Source organism: Triplophysa rosa, linkage group LG9 (genome assembly GCF_024868665.1).
Source record: "Triplophysa rosa linkage group LG9, Trosa_1v2, whole genome shotgun sequence".
NCBI classification, from domain to species: Eukaryota; Metazoa; Chordata; class Actinopteri; order Cypriniformes; family Nemacheilidae; genus Triplophysa; species Triplophysa rosa.
Genome location: NC_079898.1, coordinates 293,798 through 312,581, shown reverse-complemented (window position 1 = coordinate 312,581; position 18,784 = coordinate 293,798). Strand labels below are relative to the sequence as shown.

General features: G+C 38.0%; 1 protein-coding gene across 1 annotated transcript in view; it reads left to right on the top strand.

Moving 5' to 3' along the window:
* The window catches only part of LOC130559214 (tRNA (guanine-N(7)-)-methyltransferase non-catalytic subunit wdr4-like), a 12,461-nt gene extending 4,907 nt beyond the window's left edge, over positions 1-7,554 (top strand). The window contains exons 2-8 of the mRNA XM_057342164.1: positions 2,296-2,408; positions 2,484-2,544; positions 2,655-2,759; positions 4,027-4,091; positions 6,361-6,547; positions 6,626-6,698; positions 6,883-7,554. Coding sequence (XP_057198147.1) covers positions 2,296-2,408; positions 2,484-2,544; positions 2,655-2,759; positions 4,027-4,091; positions 6,361-6,547; positions 6,626-6,698; positions 6,883-7,079 — 801 coding nt within the window. The 3' untranslated portion in view covers positions 7,080-7,554. The remainder of the gene's footprint in view (positions 1-2,295; positions 2,409-2,483; positions 2,545-2,654; positions 2,760-4,026; positions 4,092-6,360; positions 6,548-6,625; positions 6,699-6,882) is intronic.
* Positions 7,555-18,784: the final 11,230 nt, after the last annotated feature.

Here is an 18,784-nt window from a genome sequence, read left to right as displayed (position 1 = left end):
TTTAGGTTTGCAGTGAAAATAGCGGCCCCTGCTGTTCAAAAAATGTATTGCGATTCAGTTCAAGCCTCAACAGATTTGAATCGTCGCTCATTATAACCGATTTTCAACCGGCTCATGGTGAATCGTTACATCCCTAGTACATTGACATCTAGCGGTTGAGCTTGGTATTGGAGTCTAAATTCAAAATATTGGAGAGACAAGTTTAGCCAAGTTCCTCTCGGTTCTCATGCACAATAACGTTTGTTTATGTTGATAAGATGAAACCGTCTATAACAGAAATATTGCAAAAGATATTCAACACAATATTCAACATTAAGCAATAATAATAACAGTAATCATAATAAAAAATTATAATTAAACGTTGGAATTTAGTCTGGTTATATTTGGGTACTATCACAACGTTTTTTGAACGTCTTATTGCAACGTGGAGATTACGTTACTTTAACACTTAAATAAAACGTGTCACAAAAGTTACCGCTTGGTCTGGTTTTGTTTTCGTTGTAAACACACGTGATATTTACATTTTTAAAGTACTTTAAGAAAACATACCACTTTGGTGTTTTAACCTCCTACGACCTGGCGTCAACATGTGTGGACATCACATTTTTGGTTGTGTGCACAATAATACTTAATTCTGTGTAACTGGAACCTGTTATTTACAAACATGGACCTTTACACTGCCATCTGGTGGTGTCAGAAGAGAAAAACACTTCACATAAAAATGTCAAGATGGCTGCGAACACATCTGAAAAATAAAGGCAGCTATGGCAGGCCAAAACGTCCAAAAGGTAAAAAATGTAATAGAATTTCGTTGTTGCTTCTTGTTAAGTTATGCATAGTAGTGTTGTATGATTAATATGGCATGCAAATTTGACACATTTTTGCAACAGTAAAGATGTACTATGCCTCTAAACTTGATGTCCACACATGTGGACAATGGGACTTTGCTAAGTTGAAAATGTATTAAAAAATAACTGTTTTTAAATAACTGTGAAAACGTAGTTTGGGAAGAATTTGTTTGAAAACATCTATTTACACAACGACTGCAAGCAGTACTATGGGGCCAAGCCCACACTTTGCCCACACTTTATCAAGTGTACCCACACCCAGCCCACACTTCCCTCCCCCCCAGTGTACCCACAGCATTCCCACACTTCCCCACCAGTGTACCCACAGCATTCCCACACTTCCCCCAGTGTACTCAGGCTGTTAATAAAATAGATTTGTACTTTATTAAACAATGGTGTCTTGACTGTTTTCTGTGGATACAGACCGATTGTCCACATGTGTGGACATCGTTTTTTCAAAAAGTGCTTCATGTTCAAATATAATATTGGGTTATTATATTTATTGGTTCCTCCTAACCCCAAATAGCTAGAAGAAATCTAAAATGCAAGCCAAACCAAAGCTCGGGTCTTAGGAGGTTAAAAACATTTTATTTTGGTTGCCTATTTTTTTAAATATAGGGTGTGGTTTTTAAAACGTACTGCAACATTACCCAATTGTAACCAAAATGCAACGTTGTTAAAAGTTGTAAAACGTTTTGTGTTTGCTAGGAGTAGCCTAACGTTATTGTCTTTTCTCCCTCTGTCATTAGCTAATATTCACGTGTGCTCTAATACAGAATAAATAACTAAACTGCAAGCATCTTATTATTGTGTTTATCAGTATATTCTCATAATGTATAAAGTATACGATTATGGTGGATGCTGATGTCTTAAATGTCTTAAAGACGGTCATTTAAAACTAATTTTTAATACACGTTTACCTTGAACAGATGCTTACTGATACCGAAGTGAACGCAGTGTTCTTTTATGGCAGGCAGGCTGGCTTGTGTCAAGAGGACATACTGCCACCTACTGTCCCTGTGTATTTATATATCTGATCTTATGTTTGATGTCTCATATTTTACTTTTATACATGGCAAACGTGTGTGCTTTGCTGTAGCGTTAACAGAACGGGTTTAGTTTGCAACCATTTGACGTCACGGATTTTGACGCAAAAAAGCGGCCTTGAGTAAAATTTTGTTTGTTTAGGAATACTGTGACAGATACACTGTTTTTTAATTTCACATTTATAAAGTCAATGCCATTGTTAATATATTAAACCATACATCTCTCTATATCCAAGGTTCCTTTTAACAATTTTATCTAATTTGTGTGCTTTCAGCTACCAAATGAACAATAGTAATTTTAATACAGATTTGTTTATATCTAAATCAACTTTGTAAGATATATCCTCCAAAATTAGCCTCATCTCTTTTTAACTGAATGCCTTTTGTGTTTATCTCCACAGGTTCTTTCTCCAGATGATAAGTATATCATAACCGCAGACAGAGATGAGAAAATCAGAGTAAGCTTCCGACTTCAACCGTACAACATTCAGGCTTTCTGCCTAGGGCACAGAGAGTAAGGACAGTAGGAATATGTTGTTGTCATATGGTTCATATTGGTTCTGGTTTGAACCTGATTTTTTCTTGACAGATTTGTCAGTGCATTGCTTGTGCCTGCAGGACACCCTGACTGGCTTCTCTCCGGCTCAGGGGTAAGCTTGCTTTTACAATTCACTTTCCTTTATGGGTAGGTTGCAATATCTGGAGGCTTAGTAGTTATGATTTTATTTGATTTAAGAGTTATTTTTTAAATGTGTTACAGGATGGCACAGTGAAGGTTTGGCATTATGAGACTGGTCGGAGGTTACATAGCATTGACCTGAAGCAACTTGTCATTTTAGACAACTCTAATGTAGACACAGAAAAGGTGACCCACATATGTTCTAACTTTCATGATACCCCGGCACATATTTTGGGGGTTCTCATCTTAATATTGAATTGTATGATTGTCACCAAAACAATACCAAAATGCAAAAACCTTAAACGTAGACAGAGCAAATTCAGCCCAACCAGACCTGTGCTTTACTACTCTATTATACATATGATCTCGGTTCCAGTTACATCAAAACATGAAAAGACACCAGAAGTGTCTCTATTGATAATGTATGTCCACTGACCAACATTTTCAGTTGTTTAATTTGAACTTTTCACTTCTTATACTTCAATGCAAATCTTAAAGAGTACATAACACGAGATCATGAAAATGACATTTCATGCAGTGTGTAATGTTGGTGTGTTTGTAAGTAAGCAGTCTGCCAAGTTGCAAATCCGAAGGTGAATGAATAACAAAGTTATTGGCTTGGAAAAAAGGGATTTGACTCTGAATCACGCAAAACGAGTCGTCCATAGTCTGAGTCGCGAACCTCCGCGGATTTACGTCACTACATATAGTCCCTGCCTATGTTTTGCTAGGACTGCCCATGAAAACTTCACTCTTCTCTCCCAAACACTGTAGCTCGGGAGCCTCATTCGCGGTAGACCAATCACAAAACGTGTCATCCCTAGCCCGAGTCGCGAACCTCCACGGATTTACGTCACTACATATAGTCCCCGCCTATGTTTTGCTAGGACTGCCCATGAAAACTTCACTCTTCTCTCCCAAACACTGTAGCTCGGGAGCCTCATTCGCGGTAGACCAATCACAAAACGTGTCATCCCTAGCCCGAGTCGCGAACCTCCACGGATTTACGTCACTACATATAGTCCCCGCCTATGTTTTGCTAGGACTGCCCATGAAAACTTCACTCTTCTCTCCCAAACACTGTAGCTCGGGAGCCTCATTCGCGGTAGACCAATCACAGCAGACTAGACCATCTGACCAATCACATCAGACTAGGCTATCGGAAAGGAGGGCATTAGACAGATGAATCGCGGAACAAATCATTTGAGAGTTATTTGAGAGTCAGTCAAGAAATAAGGTAAGAATTAACTGCCTATTATTACGAAATAATAGTGTTTTTACACCTTCTATGTACATAAACCAAAGTAGGACCTTAAAAATCCCTAGTTATGTACTCTTTAAGCATACGCTATATAGAGTGTTTTTAAAATTAATTTAACCCAAGTGTATTAAATGCATGTTAATTTGACACCCCTCTCTTTTAAAAAAATACCAATGTGTCTTCTTTTCTTAGAGGTTTGCTGTTAGCCGGATCATCAGCTCGCCAGATGGGCGACACATAGCTGTCCAGTGCGAGAGGTGTGTTCCTTTCATTAGTATCAATGTCTGTAGAATTCTGTAAAAACACTCTCAGACAAACAAGTCTTTTGTAAGACTCTTTTGTAAGACTTTTCGTCTCTCCTTTATCCTAAATGTATGCTCTCACTGAGCGTGTGTGTGTGTGCGTACTTGTCTGTGTACGTACGTGTGTGTGTGTGTGTTGTGTGTGTGTGCATGCGCATCCGTGTGTGTGTGTGTGTCTGTGTGTGTTGGTGCGTGTGCGTGTTGTGTGTGTGGAGTGTTTTGTGTGTGGGTGTGTCTGTCTTCTGTGTTTCAACCTTTTCTTGTTTTTGCAGGTACAACTTTGATTGTTTTGCTTGTAGTCAATGTGTCTCATGTGCAGCTGCTTTGTAACAATGAAAATTGTAAAAGCGCTATATAAATAAAGTTGAGTTGAGTTGAGTAAGATATTGCTCATCTACAGTTGAAGTCAAAAGTTTACATATCTCTTTGCAGAAAAAATTGGGAAAATTAAGAGGAATTTTGAAAATGCCCTGAACAAGTTATTTTACGAAAGAATTGTTAACATGAAGTTCACACCAGAGAATAATAATAACAGAGTTTCTAAAAGTAGCCCTGGGGCCCGTTTCAATAAGGAGGTTCAACCAACCCTAGGTTAAACCTTGAACTCAGAGTTGGTTTACTTAGAAATGAGAAACTTTGAGTTTTTGTTTTTAGAACAGCTGATTTGAGTTAGTTCAATCTGGGTAGACTTACCCTGGGTTAAGCACGTGCACCACGACTATAAAAAGCCATCATCAATGGAGCTCCGATATTACGATTCACATTGGCAACGGCACCAAAAAAAGCAACATGGCGGCAGAAAGCGCTTGAGAGTGAGGCACACTTTCCGCTCTGCATACAGTGGATTTACTAATGTGCTGAAAAGGACTTAAGTTTAAATTAATAAATAGATAAATGTACCAATAAACAAATAAATTAATCATTACATGAATGAAACAACAGAAATAAGACAGAAATAACAAAAAAATCGTATGTTCTCACTCGGCATGAGTGCTCTAGTTACGCGAATGAGACGTCATGGTGTATAGGACACCTGTAGGGTGTCAGACTCTCGTGCAACGTTAGACTGAACGCCGGTTCGAACCCTGCTCTGAGCAGATTTCAGTTGGAATGGCTGCATGTCAAAATTACTTGTTTATTTTATCGCTTCATTTCTGCACGTATGTCTGTATTTATTCATTTCTTTATTCATGCACTTTATACACTTTATTAAGTCATTTCTCATTGTCCATAGAAAATTATGCTCTGATGTAATACACGTATGGTGGCTGATGTTATTGATGTAAGGATGGATGAGATATATTTTGATATATCTAATTCACTGTAAAGAAAAACGGTACAGTTTTAATAAAAATGCACAGGGAAATGACAAAATTCTACTCGGTTCCTAAATTGCTCTCCTGGAATCAAAGTACATCCCAATGAATTAATGCAGCCTCTTCACATACAGGATCCTCTATAAAAGCACATATGACATTAGTCACTGACATGATGACTGTATTAATGAATGAGTTACACCACTTGCGCTTTAAAAGGGGGATGAGATCGAAAGAAACTCTGGGTTTACCAAAGAAAACCTGCTTCCGAGCAGGTTAGGTTCACAGAGTAAGTTACTATGGTTACTGACTCTGAGTATAAGTTACCTCTCCTTTAGAAACAGGCTTGAGTTACCCCGCTTTCTCGGGTTTGACATATACCTCACATTCTGAAACGGAAAACCCAGAGTTTCCCTCATTTCAGGGTTAATATACTCAGTTTTCACTAAACCTCCTTTCTGAAACGGGCCCCAGGTCAAAAGTTTACATCCCCTGATTGTATATTTTACTTATGTCCAGCAGTAACAGTATGATGTTGAGATTCATCTGTTTACATTGAGGACAATCAAGAGACTCATACACAACTATTAAAATAGATAAAAAAACATTCAGTGATGTTCATGAAGGCAACACGATTCAATCAAAGTCAGGTAAACCGCAAAAAATGTTTTGGTGTGAATTGTTTACATTTAATTTCCTGAGAAACATATCCATTTTTATTGCTTCTGAATGACATTACTATATGAAAAAATAAATATATAGACAAAACAAAAACAATTTACCAAAAAAAAACATTTTATTATTTTTGGCAAATTTTCAGCATTTTTCAGGTTCTGCAAAGAGGTATGTAACTTTTGACTTCAACTGTATGTCATTTTACATAAAAATTATCATATTCATCCGTTTAGATTTACCTCAGTTCAGCTGTTTCTGGTGGATGCTGGGACAGAGGTCTGCTTGAAACCTGCTGAGAAACTTGTTCTTCCTCATGCTCCCTGGGACATGACCTTTGATTCACAATGCCATCTTTGGGTCATACTGGAGAATGAAGACGTGAATGTGCTTCTATATCAATACTCAGAAGAACACTGGGAGGTATACCCACTTTTAAGGCTGTCTTTTGATGTACTGAAGATTACTTTACTTTTACTAACTCGTTTTGCTTGGTTATAGCTGTGTGACACAGAAACACCTGAATTGAGCAGGGTCACTGAAGCATTAAAAGCCCAATGGAATGTCTTTAAAGGTAAGAAATCCACTAAATATGATTCTGTAACAGAGAAAAGAAATGCTAACAGGCTAGAATTTGATACTTTGGCTTAACCAAATTGAATGGTCATATCAAGACTTTACACAGATGAATACATGTACACATATCTGAACTTTGATCTCATAAGATTCAAATGCAGCATTCTGTCCGGTGTTCACAGGTTCCGTGGGGCTGGAAAGTCAGTTTAAGCACTTGTATAAGGTGAACTTTGACAACATGGCATCATATTTACAAAAGAAACAGGAAAGACTAGAAAAGGAAAGCAAGAAGAGAGCAGCAGCAAATGGCTCCAAACCCAATGTGACTGAAAAAAGAAGTAAAACGCAGAGCGATTCTGTGCTTCAAAGCACCGGCTAAATAGGAGGCTTCCTTTTTACATTTGTTTTCAGACAATGATTATGCTATTTTTTTACCGTTTAAATTTTTTTTTTTTAAACCGAAGGGTTATCATTGTGTATGTGTTGGCCATTAGATGTCACTATAATTTCTTTTATGCTCAGTTAATAAACAACAATGATGATGGCTTTACTTTTTATGCAGCTGCAAAAGAACACGAATAAACATAATACTTTATTCAAATACAGAGTGCTTTTAAAATGACACCCACTGACGTTTGTTAAAAGTTAGACTTTTATTTTTTGAGTAAAATTGACTACAAATCTGTACATCCTGTATAATATTTATACTTATACAAAACCAAAAAAAAAACCCACTAATAAAGACTCATTCGAGTTCAAGGCTGAGCTGTACAATGTTCAATTCCCTGAAAGGTGCTTTGGATTTTCTGAGATGTCACTCAGTGTCCATTTTTACCAACTGTTATGAGGATTCCGGCTGAAACAAAAAACATTTGATTTCACCAAAATTAACATTTAAATGATTATAATAATACAAGTACAATTGGACACTGACCTCATTTCTTTTTTCCTCCCATTGTTAAATTTTCACTCTTCTTTTTCTGTACCTGTAAAAATGAGGCATAATAAAATAAGTAGGAAATTATCATTCTGGTTAAAAGGCAAATGTGACCCGGACAACAAAACCAGTCTTATGGGTCAATTTTTCGAAATTGAGATTTTTACATAATCTGAAAGCTGAATAAGTAAACTTTCTATAGATATATGAGTTGTTAGAATAGGACAATATCTGGTTGAGATACAACCATTTAAAACTCTGGAATCTGAGAGAGCAAAAAAATCAAAATATTGAGAAAATTGCCTTTGAAGTTGTTAATCAGGGGCACTGTGGCAGACCATCCACTCACAAAAATAAAGTTTTTATATATTTAAGGCAGGAAATTTACAAAATATCTTCATGGAACATGATCTTTACTTAATATCCTAATGATTTTTTGCATAAAAGAAAAATCGATAATTTTGACCCACACAATGTATTTTTGTCTTTTACTAAAAATGTTCCCGTGCTACTTAAGACTGGTTTTGTGATCCAGGGTCACAAATGTCACAAACATGCTTGCTGTTAACCTCATTCATGGCGTCGTCTATCTGTTTAAGCTCCTCGTATCTGTCCCGGGATTCTTTTAGTGGTTGTACCATTACCTCCTCAATCTGAGGAAATAACTACAGAAGAAGAATATCAACACATCACAACCATCTCCAGATTTTTATAGCATCCAGGGGCCCGTTTCAGAAAGGAGGTTTAGTGAAAACTCTGAGTATATTAACCCTGAAATGAGGGAAACTCTGGGTTTTCTGTTTCAGAATGTGAGGTATGTCAAACCCGAGAAAGCGGGGTAACTCAAGCCTGTTTCTAAAAGAGAGGTAACTTATACTCCTAACCTGGTCGGGAGCAGGTTTTCTTTGGTAAACCCAGAGTTTCTCTCGATCTCCTCCCCCTTTTGAAGTGCAAGTTGTGTAACTCGTACAGTCATTCATGGCACACATTTTGATCACACAGAGACCATCTCAGTGACTAATATGTCATATATGCTTTTATAGAGGATCCTGTATGTGAAGAGGCTGCATTAATTCATAGGGATGTACTTTAATTTCAGGAGAGCAATTTAGCACCTGAGTGGAATTTTGTCATTTCCCTGTGCATTTTTCTTTACAGTGAATTAGATATATTAAAACACATCATCCATCCTTACATCAATAACATCAGCCATCGTGCATGCGATCAGGCTGATTTTGACACGAGAGTCTGACACCCTATGTGTCCCATTTTTTTATTATTTCTGTCTCGATTCATTTAATGATTAATTTATTTATTGGTACATTTATCTATTTATTAATTTAAACTCAAGTCATTTTCAGCACATTAGTAAAACCACTGTATGCAGAGCGGAATGTGTGCCTCATTCTCAAGTGCTTTCTGCCGCCATATTGCTTTTTTTAGTGCCGTTGCATGGTGAATCGTAATATCGGAGCTCCATTGATCATGGCTTGTCGTAGTTGTGGTGCAAGCGCTTAACTCTACCCAGAGTTGATAGAACTAACTCTCATGCGCTGTTCTGAAACCAAAAGTTTCGCATATCTGTGTAAATCAACTCACATCACGAGTTCACATTAACTCAGTGTTGGTTGAACCTCCTTATTGAAACGGGCCCCTAGAGTGTTTCTGCTGGTTGCTAAACCTATTTTTCCATTTGTTCGATGCATCACAAGATTTAGAGAATGCAAGACACTTTTCAAAGGAAATCTGGAGACAAGCAGCCACAAGAAAAGATGCTATTACACTTTAAATAAATATGACCAGGAGCATGCAAACAAAAGCAGCACTGTGAGCAGGCCCAGTATGTTACTTTATACATTTTAGCACAAAAAAATTCATAAAACTGGTGTCTTCATAAAAGAACGTAATTCAAACTGTATTCAACGTTTACCTTCATTACTGTCTCAAACATAGGGATGAGGACAAACTTGATGAAGCCAATTTGGGCAGTGGGCTTGGTCACTTTTTCTCTGTCCATGAAAGGCGCGACAGGTAAACCTTCTGCCTTCTCTCGATCACTCTGTATGATGGGAGTATTTAGAAAGAATGCAATACTAATGAAGAACATATAAAATGATTTGAATTGAAGTTTTGGTTTGATTTGTTAACATGTCTAACAATGAAGGATGGATTTCTAACTCGGGATGTTCACACACCTGCATGAAATACTCTTCCAGTAAACAGTCCACCCATGGCTCAGCAACTTCCATCGGCCGGACTTCATTAGAGATGTCACAGCATTTAATCAGGATCATCTTTAACTGTCAGAAAAAAAGGTGTCATACGCCCTACAAGCATAGCGCCGAACTTGTCAGTAACGCAAAATGTCAGTGTTTACAAGATGTCTTCAAGATCTGCCAAAAATAAGCATTAACGATGTACACTGCATCGTTGATGTCTGGTCCCCTGCTCCAACAAGCAAGCGGGACGAAGGATTCAAGCTCTATATATCGAGTCAGGCCCGGCGCTAGAGGGGGGACTGGGCCCCGTGGGTGGTCCTGTGCTCCCCATTATTTTTTATTTCAACAAACACAAAATTATCACCTTAAAAATTATGCTGATTATTTGATTAAAAATGCTCGACTTAATAATATTTATGTATTCAATATGAATAAGAAATATTTTTAATAGACGTTGAAATATGCACTTATTGAAATATGCACGTATTACCGTTTCTGCTGCAACACATCCGCTGCCGCTGCTGAAATCCCCCTCCCTTCCACCGCTGCCACTTGTTGATTGGTTGTTCACAATTATTGAGCTTGTTAAGCGCGAGAGTAAGAAGAGAAACATGTATGCGTGCTTATTACTTCACGGATTTTTGTTGTTTTGAACAATCATAGACATGGACATACGAAATTGGTTAAAAAGACCACAATCTAAAGTTACGGAAGGTGAATCGCTTGACAAGGATGTGTCCAGAAGCAAGGAAGGTGGCGGTGCTAAAGTTATTGATGAATCGCTTGACAAGGGTGTGTCCAGCTGCCATGATGTTCCTGTTAGCGGCCTGACATGCTCGGAATCATCACCCTCAACGAGACCAGCACCTGCTTGCGTCGAAAAGGAAGCTCCAGATGACATTGGCTTAGACACACCATGTCAGGTTATTTTAGCAAAATATCCAATGACATTATTTTCTGGAAAGAAGAGGTCATTTTCGAGCAACTGGTTTAAAGATAGAAATTGGTTGGAGTACTCTGTGAAAGCCGATGCTGTGTTTTGCTTCGCCTGTAGAAAATTTCGAACAGGCACGGTCTCCGGTCCAACTTTTACAACCAGGGGATTTCGGGACTGGAAAACGTGCATTAGGAACAGAAAAGGGACTGGAGAAACATGCAAGGGCAAAAGATCACATCGAATGTACGGCGCTGTGGATGGACAAGGAGCACAGAGTGGCGAAAGGTCGGGAAATATCTACGCTTTTAAACTCTGATCAACTTCAACGAAATCACTATTACCTCTCAAGCATAACTGACATGATCGAATATCTGTGTGCAAATCTGCTGCCACTAAGAGGAGACCAGGACGCATTTAGTAGCATGTCGGATGGTGGCAGTGGGCTATTTTATCCCTCTTTGAGTACACCCTCAGAAAAGATCCTGAACTGAAAAAGGCTGCGAAAACTATTCCATGTAATGCAACTTACACTAGCCACGAAATCCAGAATCAGGTAATTGAAATAATGAGCACTTTAGTTACAGAAGAAATAGTCAGAGATGTAGGAGATTCATTTTATACAGTCAAAGTCGATGGAACCAGAGACCCAACAGGGACCGAAAATGTCAGCATTGTGATTCGTTATGTTGATGACCTGTTTGAGGTTAACGAACGTGTTCTAACTGTCGCCACAACAGACCGTGGATATGCTGCAACGTTAACTGAATTGATTATTGCTGAGCTCAGAAAAGCGGGACTTAACACTGACCGAATTCTCAGTCAGGTGTATGACGGGGCAGCAGTTATGTCCGAAAAACATGGAGGGGTGCAGAAACGTTTACAGGACAGACTAGGTCGAAGCATTCCCTACACGCATTGTTTTAATCACAAACTACATCTAGTAGTTGTTCACGCGTTGTCGACTGAAAGCGCAATTCAAGACTTTTTCAGAGTTAGTGATTTACTTTACAAGTTTATCAGAAAGCCCACAGTAGCAGTTCATTACAAGGGCGAGAAGCTGAAACGTCTCTTGGATCAGCGATGGACAGGCCATCTAGACACAGTTTGTGTTGTTCTTAAATCCTTGGGAGAGATTTGTTTGTTATTGGAGGACATAAGGATCGTGCTCACGGAACAGACACTCGTATTGAGGCTACGAGACTGGTGCGGTCAGTGACAGAACCTGACTTCAGATTTATTGCAGTTATGGTACATAAGATGCTGAAACTTCTTGAACCAGCAAAATGCTTCAAGCTGAAAATGTCGACTTACTCTCAGCCGTTAAATTTGTAAATTGTGCATCTGATTCGATCAGAGGACTGCGATCAGAGGAAGAGTTCAATGAGGTTTGGAGAATGAGCTGTAATCTGGTCCCATCATCCAACACCAGACCAAACAAAAGACAACGTATGATGAGTAAGAACTTGGAGCATTACTCTGTTGAGGAAACAGTAGGGCAAAATGAACATAGTGACGAAAATGAACTTCGTCATATTTATTTCAGCGCGGTTGACGCCATAAGCGGAGAAATGGCTGCACGGTTTGGAAACTGTAACAGCACCCTCATCCAGGCTCTCGCAGCCCTGGACCCAGCGCAGGGCATTCTCATGAATTGCGTATAAATAACACGAGCGTTGCATTATCGTGAAATACGTACGCCAAAGTTCGATTTTGCGTGCATAAATACGCCTATTTTTGCGTGCATATGATACGCCAATTTAGCGCGCGTGCATATTAACCGGCAATTTGTCTTATTAACCTGTCCCCTAACTCAAACCCTAAACCTAATGTTAGCGTGCGTGCACATTATAACCTCTACCCTAACCCAAACCCTAAACCTAACAGTATTATTTTAATTGTTTCAGTGTTTCCTCTTCATGTACGTTTCAAAATGGCTGCTCTCCAGCGAGGTGCACACATACATTGGCGTATTTATGCACGCAAAATCGAACTTTGGCGTACGTATTTCACGATAATGCAACAGCGTGTTATTTATACGCAAATCGGTGTGAACGGGTTGCCCAGCGAGTGCGGGTTTTTTAGACAGAACTAAAATAAAACCTCTGCTGGACCTGACTGGTATGGAACTTGATGATAGTGTTCCATGGATACTGAAATGGATACTTTGCATGAGAAATGGACAGGTGCAAAGGTTTTGACAACGTTTCGGAAAACATTGATTACAATGCCATCAGTTGTGACTGCTTTTAAACATGCACTGACACTTGGAGCGTCAACGGCAATGTGCGAGAATTCGCTCTCAACCTTAAAGCGGATTTTCTCTGACCAGCGAAGGGGCATGCTGCACTCGAGAAAGGCTCACTTGATCAAACTCGCTTTTGAGAAAGACTTGAAAAAAATGCAGAAATGAGTGGAAAGAACACGTAATGCGGAAATGTAATTCCATGAAATGCCGACGCCTTCAGCTCTACTGATTATTTCGTAAGTGTTGCTATTTGAGTATTTTACGATGTAAATGGTAATGTACAGTATATGCACCCGCCCGACATCTGTGTAATTAATTATTGCATAATTGTTGCACACTACATAATTGATTTGAGGATTAAATATGTTGTTAATAGTTTACAGGTGTACAGTTACAATTGTTTTCTGAATGCATTATTTTTGTGAAAATAAGTTTACAAATGGTATATTTCTGTTACCTGGTGAGTTTCAGTTTTTCATTTGTTTGCCCCCCTCAGAATAAGAATGCCCCTTCTTATTACTGGCCTGGCGCCAGGCCTGTATGGAGTTATATCACACGAGTAGTTTAATCTAATGTGGTCTGAGATCTAAAATTTACTGGTATGTGTTTAGGTAAAATTATCATTTTTATTTAATTCTGTGAACTACTAATTATATTTTTACCAAATTACAAATAAATATGTTGATTCTATTTGCATTTATTTAAAAATAAAAACCGGAGAAACTGGTCTAAAAAACAGAAAATATGCTGTATTTAAGCAATACAACAGTAATATTTGTACATGTATTTAGGTAAAGTTCAAACATAATTTTATGTGATAACCTCGACTTTTATGACCGTTTTCATGTGTCTTGTCATGCTGCCAGGCTTTCACATTGTTGTTGGATGACTTAGTCCGTGTATCTTGTTTTTCAGTTTGAAATTGAACAAACGGGAGTGAGAAAACGGCGCCATCTTCGTTTTTCGTTCATTTAAAATAAACGAGAATTCGGCTTGATTTTTCGTTTTTAATTTAAGGGGTAAAAAACGAATACACAGCTTGAAAAATCGATTTCCACGCGTGGGCGGTGTGAAGCGCCCCCTTCCATTAATTGGCCAAGCAAAGATCAGCAAGCGAGGCATAGCGACATCTTCGGTTGTCCCTCGGTTCCGTGAATGAACATTATAAATCCTCCGCTGCTGTACAGATTTTTAAAGTATGTTTCATTTACAACCGTACACGAACCGTACAGGGCAGGTCCTAGACTGTACTTTCCTCGTGCAACCTAAAGCATTTCATATAAATATGTATATATCTTTCTAGCTCTCCAGGGTTAAATGTGTGGCCAAGCTGCGCAACACGAAGGGATTCATATACTTATTTTATTTCATTCAAAATTCGCTGTGCGCCGTTGTAATTTGTATTTAGGCTCCGTATGTTTGCACTAAACAGTCTAAACAATTAGCATTTATTTTTGTTTGATCATTTATATATAGCTTAAGATGGCTAGATGTATCCTTTTTTCATAAAGGAAAAAACTTCCGTTCTAATTGCACATTAAAGCTTGTTATTCTGCATTTATAAAAAAAAGCGTACGTCTAAATAATAATAATAACCCAGTGATAGCTTAATTAATTAGGGTTTTTTTTGTCAGCATTTCTCTCATTGTCTTCTTTCGCAGGTGCCAGTCGTAAATATCAAAGTAAAAACGTTTAATAAAACACTAGAATCTTTAGCATACATACACTGAATGATTTTTTCTGTGGAATCTAAACAGTGACTGAGCCTTGGTCAACATATCTGACAAATAGGTCACTTTCACTTTGATTACATCACTGCACCGTATAGGTGTCTCGCGCAGCTTTGTCTCGCAGCAAAACTCTGAATTCGTCTTGGTTCACTTGATGGAATGTACACAGAAGCAAACTTGTGGAAAAAAATGTGTTAACCCGACAACCACCAACACAGCAAAATAAGTATATGAATCCGCTTCGTGTCCAGTGTAGATTTAACCCTGGAGAGCCGGAAAGATGCTGATGCGAACTACATTAATATTTGTGATATAAATATTTATATGAACTGCGCTAGGTTGCACAGAAGATAGTCCAGTCTATTATCTGCTCTGTACGGTTTGTGGACGGTTGTTTAATGAGAGCAATGAGACATACTTTAAGAATCCCGACTGTAGCGGAGGACTATTTATTCCGTTCATCCAAGGAACCGAGAAACAACCGACGACGTCGCTTACTGGTCTTTGATTGGCCAATCAGCGGAAGGGGCGTTTACCGCCCGCATGTGAAAAACTAGTTTTCAAGTTGTTTATTCGTTTTTTTTCTATTATGGAGCCAGAAATATGACAAAACAATCTGAATTTGAATTTCGTAAATCTGAATTATTGACAAGTTTTTAAACAAAACTGAATATTATATGGGAGTTAAAATAGTTTTGAATTAGATTTTTATTTCGAATTTGAAATTTTTTTACTTGAATATTGAACATTTGGAATTTAACACAATTGCTTTTTTTTAAGGCAGAGTTTTATAGGCATGCATTTTCAAACAACATATTTTTTGCTCTGAATTCTTAGATTGCAAATATCCAGTTTTTTTTAATACAGCCTCACGTTTTCAAGATGAAGAAGAAATTCGGAACATCAAATTCAATTTTCTAAAATTCAAACGCAGAAATTCAGATCGTACAGAAAGTAGGTCAGAGGTCGTCCACAGGGAAGAGTAGAAGATCTCGGAAAAGTCAAACGGAGCGCTTTGGCCACAACGGCCAGTTATTTGTTCTTATTATCCAATCAAACTCCAAACATGCTGTTTTGGAGAGTGGAACTTCTTACACTGCAATAAAAAGGATTTACATTTTTAAAATTGCGACCACGCCCACAAGATTACACGGGTTGATCGTTTGTTGTTGCTGCAGCATAGCCAAGCTCATACCGCTGCAATCTAGGCAGCTGCCCGGGATGTGTGCGCTCACGGCCTGCGTTTTTGCCTGCTATGCCTCCACTGTTTGCGCTCACTCCCAGCGTTTGCTGTTGGTGCTTTTACCCACAGTGTGCTTAGTGCACGCTCGCTGCTAGCTGCCCCACTATGCGCGCTGGCTTCGAGCGTTTGTGCGTGCATATACATTTAATATATTAGACATGTATACAATTTTTATAAAGAATGTTTGTGGGTCCTGCAAAGTCAATAGCCGGGTTTCCATCCAAAGTTGCGAATTTAGCTTATGCGCAAAATTGGAATATCGCATAAAACATTTTCGAATAAGCACCGTTTCCATCCAAATAGTCAACCGTCACTTCCTAATAAACTGCCACTAAATATCAGTAAGAAAAGTAAGAGAAGCCACTGAATATAATGATTTTCATATAGAATAATAGGCTACTTGCGCAAGCAGACGATTACGAAACACAATAAATGCGGTGCTTTTGTGGATGTCTGCTGTTTGGGAAACACAGTCGTGACAGTTCTAAGAGGAAATTACAGAATACTTTGACGACTTTGCTCCGGCATTTAAGAATGACCGTAACAACATTTCTCATGCTGTGTAACAAGATCAGTTCTCTGGTTAGTCAGGTTACGCCGTCTCATAGTGCAGTTACGTGGCTTTTTGGAGGAATTTATTCGGCAAATGCATTTCCATCTCCCATTATTCGCATTAACCCTTTTTCGCAAAACTGAAAAACCACCTCAAGCGAGCGTAAAAACTTTTTGCGAATTAAGGGTTTTTAATTCGAAATTTGGCGTTTCCATCACTCGTTTCTGATGCGAAACTTCAAAATGCGAATAAAACCAGAGTGATGGAAACCCGCTTAATGACGTACGTGGCACGCTGCAATAAAAGTTATGTATAACATTTAATGCTACAATAGAGAGAAAATGAATAAACCATGTAAGCTACAGACTGAAATAATAACTTTTGTAATAAAAAAATAGTGTGTAATAGTATTGAAATGCTATAACTTTGATCCAGGACACATTTAACGACCATCTGAAACAATCTGGACACAACACACGTAAAGATTTTTTCTTATGACTGAGCCGATTCCAGTCTTTGTCAGTCAGAAAGGAGCACACACCTAACTGCTGTGCCAGACCATTACACCACACATTCAACGACTGGACGTTCTGCTGAACCAACAAATCTATCGATCTATGTTATATTCCCGTTTTGTCAGTAAAGCAACCATGATGTTCGTGTTTTTGTATGGTTATGCACTTTCGGTTTCATGCAGATTAAACATTTTGATAATGATAACAAGAGAGCATTTATTCCTCAGGATATAATGTAAGTTTGTTGTGGATATAGTTCACTATAAATAATATGTTGAGTAATATATGACTGAAAACGCCATACCTTAATATCCAGGTGCATTTTGCTGCGTTCGTTTTGCAGGCTACTGAAAATGTGTTTATTTTCATTTCATTTAGACTGTATTCACTAAAATGCATAAACTGATAGCTTTTTTATTTTGCGTTGACAAAGTAGGCTAGGATATTTATATATATATATAAGTAGGATATTTAGCTTAAGATGGAGGTGTGTTCGTCTGCTAAATGAAAATCTTTTTGTTTTAATTGTACCTCATTGCTACTTGTACTTCATATAAATAAATGAATAAAAGTACTTTAAAACTACAGTCTTTGTCATTTAAAAAATGTACATAGAAATAACACAACAATAGCTTTTATATTTTTCTCCTCATTTCTCTATCTCATTGTTTGTCTGTGTTCAGTCTTTAGCTGTGAACACATATCTGCCCAATATGAACAACTACTGAGCACAACTGGGGCATTGTCAGCCATTACGATCAAATTCCATTCATAATATAGTGAAAATACGATTTGTTTAAACATGATTAATGTTTACGACTGGCATGCTGGCTGCACTGACAAAAAATTCCTTTAGCCAAAGAATAGACAAGAGTACTGTTACACACTATTTTTATTAAAGTTTTTATTTCAGTGTAAATGCAGTCTGTAGCTTACATTGTTTATTCATTTTCTCTTGTAGCATTAAATGTTATACATAACTTTTATTGCAGCGTGCCACATATGTCATTGACTTTGCAGGACCCACAAATGTTCTTTATAAAAATTGTATACATGTCTAATATATTAAATGTACATGCACCCACAAACGCTCGAAGCCAGCGCGCATAGTGGGGCAGCGAGCGTGCACTAAGCACACTGTGGGTAAAAGCACCAACAGCAAACGCAGGCAGTGAGCGCACACATCCCGGGCAGCTGCTTAAGATTGCAGCGGTATGAGCTTGGCTATGCTGCAGCAACAACAAACGATCAACCCGTGTAGTCTTGTGGGCGTGGTCGCAATTTGAAAAATGTAAATCCTTTTTATTGCAATGTAAGAAGTTCCACTCTCCAAAACAGCATGTTTGGAGTTTGATTGGATAATAATAACAAATAACTGGCAATTGTGGCCAAAGCGCTCCGTTTGACTTTTCCGAGATCTTCTACTCTTCCCTGTGGACGACCTCTGACCTACTTTCTGTACGATCTGAATTTCTGTGTTTTGAATTTTAGAAAATTGAATTTGATGTTCCGAATTTCTTCTTCATCTTGAAAACGTGAGGCTGTATTAAAAAAACTGGATATTTGCAATCTAAGAATTCAGAGCAAAAAATATGTTGTTTGAAAATGCATGCCTATAAAACTCTGCCTTAAAAAAAAGCAATTGTGTTAAATTTCAAATGTTCAATATTCAAGTAAACAAATTCAAATTCGAAATAAAAATCTA